We start from the raw sequence: 6,746 nt of genomic DNA, 5'->3' as shown, positions 1-6,746 counted from the left end.
CCACGTTCTGGTGTGAGTCTGCAAGCTCCGACCGCTGGAGCTGCGATCCCGCTTGTGGAAGCTGAGCTGTCTCTCTCTGGTCTTCCCACAGCAATTCCGAGCATCCTGGCGCTTCCAAGCCTCCCTTAAGCTCCTCCAGCATGACCTCACGAATCCTGCTACGCCAGCAGCTCATGCGTGAGCAGATGCAGGAGCAGGAGCGTCGGGAGCAGCAGCAGAAGCAGCAAGCAGCCCAGTTCATGCAGCAGCGAGTACCCGTCAGCCAGACACCTGCCATCAACGTCAGCGTCCCCACCAGCCTGCCCCCCGCCACCCAGGTACCCATGGAGGTCCTCAAGGTATGCCGGTCTCTGCTTTTCTGCTTAGGAGCTCCTGCTCATCTAAATGTACTTTATTTAATAGGGTCGTGGTTGTAGGGACTTCTGGCAATGAAATTTTCCAAATAAGCTGTGCTCTGGCTTGATTTGCAGCTTATTTTGGTGTCCTGGTAGCAAAAATGGAAGACTTTTCGTGTTTGGTTTTTTGTTTGTTTTTTGTTTTTTTGGTTGGTTTTTTTTTTTTAAGTTTGTGTGACTTCTGTTTTCTTTAAACTTTAAGATCTTGGGAGGGAAGTTTTCTTACAAAACTAATGTTTCTGTCATTTTGCCTTTGGAAAACGCTTTTTCATCTTTCTAGTACTTAGTTATTTTGATGAAGAAACTATTAATAGATATTCAAATCAGTATTTTGGTTTTTAAAAGAAAACAATGAAATATTTTTGTAAAATGGAGTCAAAACTCATTACAAAAGAGCTTCTCAGAAAGCCCTAATCTGAAATACGGGTGAGTTTCCAGCCTCTTGCAACGAGCCTTCGTAATCCTTTTTTGCTTAAATGACTTGTTTGCTATTAGTAGCTTTGGATTCCTTGTCCTACTGGAAACTGTAGGAGCTTGTTAGTACCCTCTGTCAAAGGGCATGTAGCTTGCTAATTACTTGGGGAAAAATGTGAACAGCTATAAGAAAAGAGGTAATTTCATGCACTAGGTAAGTCCAAGTAGAGTAAAGCAATGTGAAATGTGTGAGGAAAAGAATGCAAAACATTTTGGAGAAATTTGCTGACATATTTAATGAAAATAAAATTTTCATTAGTTTTGAAGAGTTATCGATTTGCTCTGCATTTTTGCTAAATCTTTTCATTACAGTTTGATGTTTGGTAACCGCTTTTAGTCGGTGAGCGTAGTCTTACCCGGCAAGTTATTTGAGCTTGCTTACAATCCGCTTGTCGTTTGCTCATCACTGTTATATATCAATGATTCAAAGATTTAGTTTTAAAATAGACTGGCAGGCTCAGAATTTCAAGACAGTCTGTGTGGCGGGTTTATGGAGGAAATGTAGGGTGCCTTTATTTATTAATTTGTGTTACGGTATCATGTTGACATGTATTCAAGTATCCAAAATACTTATTTGGGAAAGTAGAGTCGTACTCGAGTGTGGCCTACAATCTAGGAGCAAAATGGTGACAGCAGAATTTTGAATTGTGTGTATGCATGTATATATACACACACACTTTTCCATTAAAAATTAAATATGATATGCTTTGAGCGCGTGTCCCTGCGCATACAGTAGGCGGTCCGACATTGACTGGGAGGAGCTGTTTTTCTAATGTTTGTGCAATATGCACAATGTTTGCATATAACGATTTGTTAAAATTGTTTCTAAGTTATGACACCGAAGTTACAATTCAGATCCAGCAGGTGTATGAGGTGCTATGAAATAGGTTTTTTTGTTTGTAATGCGCTTTAGTTAAATAAGCATATGGTAGGTGTTTACATCCCTTCATTCTAATATGTTATGATGTGAATTCTAGGGGTTGGTTTGTTTGTTTGTTTTAAACCTCTCTGAAAACTTGTAGGAAAGTGTTTATTCTCTGATGATATTTTACTGTGAAGAAAAGGGTGTAATGTCTTGAAGAAGCATTAGGAGTTGTCTGTATTGTTAATTTTACAGTTGCTCTTTATATGAGAGAGGAGGAGGGGCGGCCCTTTATCTCTGAGGGCCCAACTACAGAAGATGCTGCAGCCGCGAGGCGATGCTCGGGTATTACAAATGGGGTTACTAGGAACTAGCTTGTCGTAGGATTTGCGTGCAGATCTATAACCTGCTAGAACATTGCTACGGAACTTTACGCGAAGGACTTGAACCTGAATCTTCGTCCTTCAGGACTGCAGAAGTAGTGTCTCTCCCTCGTTTCCCCCGGTGGAGGAGGGTTTCCTGGAAAGAGGGAGGACACATCTTCTGGACTTGTCTTTGGCCCAAATGGCAGCGTGGATGACCCTGTAGAGCAAAAAATTAAACAAATGTATCCTTAACTGGCTTATAAATAAAAGGTAATACCTGGCAACAAGTGCCTTTAGGCAACAGAGAATTGTGCGCTGAGGGTGATGGTTGTGGAAGCGTGAGCTGCCTGCTGACAGAAGACAGACGAAATGATGCCTGTCTTCTCACCACCTGCATTTACTTAGTAACAGTCAAAATTAGCAAAACCAAGTTGTCTTGGTCTCTGCCCATGAGAGAAGAGAGACTGCTTTGCATAGTTGTGCTGCTTGTGTTTTTGATGAGTAAAAGCAGGTAAAGATTCATCCTTCTATCCTCACGGATAAAAGTAGACCAGTTCTATACAAAAAAAATGGAATACAAAGGACCAGGCTTGAAGTCATGATCTTGCTGAAAGTTTACCACAGATGCCTCAGTGAGAGCAGGATTTCACTGAAAGATCCTTTTTTTTTTTTTTTTTAAATATGTTATTTGGCTCAAAAGAGGAGTTTAACAATAAATCAGGATCTTCCTGGTGCCGATACGCTGACAGCTAGCTCTGCCTGCCGTAACGCTGTACGAGTGACATCATTTCCTTGCAGCTGCTTTTTATGCTTCAGTTGTTTTTTAGCTGTAGACAAATTTTCCATATGAGCTGTACAGAAGTTTTAATTAGACAAATAGGGAGCTCTGTTGGTAACTTCATTATCCAAATGGTCTGGATTTACTGACCTTAAAGAATGAGGTGGACAAAAAGGGGATTTTTACACTTTCAGAAATGTTAATCTGCAAGGCAACTTTCTTTGAGAGATCTTTTTAAATATTCCTTCACAAACATAAATAAGAGCAAATGTAGTAGCTGGTTTTGTTGTTGTTTTTGTTTGTTTGTTTTGGAACTTAGGATCAAAAAACCCTACCCCAAGCCTGTTGAATTTGTCAACATTTTGTGTTTTTAATTACATTGTGCGACTTGCCCTTCCTCCTGTATCTTAGTGTGAGGAGAGTAATACTTGCATGCCTGGGGATGGTAGTTTGCAACGACTAGTTTAAAAAGAGGCCCAAAATGTTAATGAGCTTCCATTTTATATTTGTTTTCAAGACGTTCATTTAGAAACAATACAGAAAAAGAGAGAAATATATACAAATCTATGTCACATTGCATAGGAATGTCCAAATTACATAATGTGATATGTTCAAGGCCATAGGAATAAATAGAATTTCATTTTCTTGAGTAATGACGACTTATTGCATCACTTCTCTGCCAAGTAATGTAGCTTGGCAAGGAAGGAAATGACCTGTTGGAATTTAAATTTTGTATTGCTTGGTGCAGCCTAATTAAGAGATGGACTAGGAAGTAGGTTTAGTGCATTTGAAACTATCTCTTTGAATCTAATAGCAAAAGGAAGATCTGTTACGCGGCTTTCAGTTATCCTTCTGCAGAGCTGATGTTGGCATCACAGACGTACGGGCTGGTTTAACTTGAAGCACCTTCTCGTCCATCTCCTGTTGGCAGTTGAGGACAAACAGTACAGAGAGATGTCACAAGGGTTTCTTTGCTTCTGCTACAGTTCAACTTCTTGCTCTGCCTTGGAAATAGGAGCATATAACTTAAGATGTTGATCGTTGGAGTAGTTCCAAGCCCTATCAATGCTGGACCAGGATCTCTTAATGAGGTACAAAGTGAGTTTATATTTTATTTAAAAGAGTTAACTTCTTTACGGAGAGTTTGTCTTAAGATGTCTTCAGTGGGTTGTTTTAAGGAGTAGCTTCTTCCATACAGGTGTATTTTAGTTTTGTATACGTAATTGGTATTAAGAAGCTGTTCTTTTTGTTCTTGTTGTTGATTGCAGTTATTTTCTTGTCTGGTAGAGTCCTTATCTGTTGGAGCAGGAGCACTGCTGCAGATCTCAACTTCAGCATTCCAGAGCTGATCTCTGGGAACTGGTTGCTGCATTTCTGTAAGCAGGGCTACCCCAGGACTTCAGGAGGTTGTGCATCATGTCCCTGCCTGTAGTCACTGAGGCCTGATGATAGGTTAGTCCTTTCGCTCCTCAGTCATCCATTTGCAAAATGTTACTGCTGTTAATCCCATACCTTGCAGAGTTTAAATTTATTAAATGTGATGAAATCCTTGGCTATTAGAAATTGAGAGAATATGCTCTTGGTTTGTAGTGAAGCTGGTCTGTTAATCAGCTTCCCTATAGCTGTCTTGGACTTCATCTGTTATGTCTTCCTGCTTGATACCATGGAATTAGCTTTTCTCCTGTAGTCCTGGCAGCTGTCTGTTGGCAGTTATTTAGGGAGCATCTCCTGTTCATGTGGTAGAATTGCTGGGTGCTGCCTGCCAAGCTACTGGCAGCCAGCAGGACAACCCCCTGCCTTTCTGACAGGCAGTGATACCCTAGCCTCGTCTGTAGGGTAGTTCTCAGTCTTCTACGTCAGTCCAGGCAAATGATTTTAGGATATTTTTTGTGCAGCAGGCAGAAACGTTGACTTATATGACCAGAGTTTTACATAATGTTCCCCTGGAATCTTCACCAAAGCTGCCCTATAGCAGTACGGGTGTGGGGCTTACCACCTTTTACATGGTTTTGAGAGACACAGAAGGAAAAGGATTTTCCTTCATCTAAAACATCTAAAAGATCCAGGGGATGAAAAACAACGAATCAGTCTGAAGGCTGAAATTACCAGTCATCGTGCCTTATTCTCACAAGCAAGGCTTTCAAGATCCTCTGCTTGTTTTTGGGGTTAGTCTTTGAGTTTCTGCTGATAGAAGTAGTCAGACCTGAGATGCTGATTAAGGCTTGCATTTGAAGATTGCTCTCTTCTTTTTTATTTTTTTTTTTTTAATAAGTGCACTTGTCTCAAAGTAGTCTTATTTACAGAATTTGCACTCGTCCAGAAAGTAAACTTATGGCAGAAATGCAGGGAAGTGGGGTGGAGGAGGAGTAGGCACTCACCTGTTTGCTCATTGAGACACGTTACAAAAATTGACTTGTAACTGTGCTGTGCGGTTTGCCTTGTTTTGCCTGATTTCTGGATCAAGTTTACTGTTCAGAACAAGCATAACGCAGTCCCCTAAGGACTTCGGACCTGCCTGCCCAAAACACAGTGTGGCATGGCAGAAGCTGCGACTGGCTTATGTCCTCCATGGAGGAGATACACTGGAGCATCCTCGGAGTCGGGAAAGGAGGCTCAGGGCCAGGATCGGCCCACAGAATTGCAAATCGGTTCCTTTGAAAACATTACTAGTTCTTGCAGAATTGAAAACGTTACCGGTGGGCAGCGGAGATCCGTGCCTCTGCGTGTCTCACGAAGCAGATGGAAGGTGGAAAACTGAGGATGAAGACTTCATCCCGCTGCCCCCCCACGTTGGCGTTCCTCAGTTGGCGAACGTGACACTTGTGCTGTCGCGTTTTTAATGTGATGTACCAGGTCGTGGCACAAGGGTTGACGAAAGCCTGGACTGGATGTGCTGTGGTGAAACAGTGTGGTCCCTGCCCCAGTCTGTCCCTGCTGCTGCATGCTGGCGCTTGGTTTACCTACCCTTCCTCCTGAGTGTGTTCACACCAAATGAATAGCACAGGAAGAAATCTGCTAGGCTTCTTATGTCCCTTCCTCCCTCTTTGTCTGCCGTTGGGGATTTAAGAATGCAACTGCAGTTTGGCACAGGTGCTGAGATGGGAGATGCTTGCCTGAGACGGCCATGTTGGATGCTGCTGGGAGGGCTGGCTGGGCACCCTCAGTGGGCGTTTGCTGCGTGAACTGGCGTATTCCTCCAGTGGGGCAGATGTCTTTTGGACACCGCATAGATGCTTTGCGGGTAATAAGATAAAAGCAGGCTTCCTGACCAGCAGATGATATATAACAGGTTCCTTTCAGGATGCCAACGTCCCTGTTATCCTTCTTTCTGGAGAGTGAGCAAACAGTTCCCTTGCTCGGGGGTCTGGACAAGGCAGGTCCTGCTTTGGTGATGGGCAGCTTGAGCTCGCTTCTCTCCGTGCTCCCGCATAGTGCCTGCCCTTGCCAGCAGGGCAGCTCAGCCCCAAACGGGATGCGTATATACAAACGTATGTACAGAAATACAGGCTAAAACCCCATTTTTACTATTTGCTATTAACCGATTGTTAATAGTGTATTTGCATACAATAATGCTCATAATATACTGGGTATTTAAAACTTTATCTGCCACTAAGGAGCCCACTTAGGATTCCCCCTTGCTGCACTGCCTAGGTTGCCGTCTTCGTGGTAGATGTTAACTGCTCTTCTGATGCTGGAAATACAGCTCTTTATTGCTATGTCTTGTCACTGTCGACTTTCTTCTTTCACCTGGTGTCCTAAGCAGGCTGAAACCGCTTCTTTTCAAAGCCCAGAATGAGGTACTGTTTACTGGCTTTCCTTTTTCTTGCTTTATTATTGCAGGAGCTTTTGCCCATCTCGTATTGCGGGCTGAT

The 6,746-nt window shown here is 42.7% G+C and overlaps 1 protein-coding gene across 2 annotated transcripts in view; it reads left to right on the top strand.

Annotated features, from left to right (window-relative positions):
- Nucleotides 1-74: 74 nt before the first annotated feature.
- MITF (microphthalmia-associated transcription factor) overlaps nucleotides 75-6,746 on the top strand; it is a 42,248-nt gene continuing 35,576 nt past the window's right edge. The window contains exon 1 of one of the 2 annotated variants that reach the window (XM_010285926.1): nucleotides 75-338. In XM_010285926.1, coding sequence (XP_010284228.1) covers nucleotides 141-338 — 198 coding nt within the window. In that variant the 5' untranslated portion in view covers nucleotides 75-140. The remainder of the gene's footprint in view (nucleotides 339-6,746) is intronic. The other variant, XM_010285922.1, reaches the window with a different exon arrangement.

This window comes from Phaethon lepturus, unplaced genomic scaffold (genome assembly GCF_000687285.1).
Source record: "Phaethon lepturus isolate BGI_N335 unplaced genomic scaffold, ASM68728v1 scaffold18504, whole genome shotgun sequence".
Taxonomy (NCBI): Eukaryota; Metazoa; Chordata; class Aves; order Phaethontiformes; family Phaethontidae; genus Phaethon; species Phaethon lepturus.
Note: the sequence above shows the minus strand (reverse complement) of the source record. Positions and strands in the feature narration are given on the sequence as shown.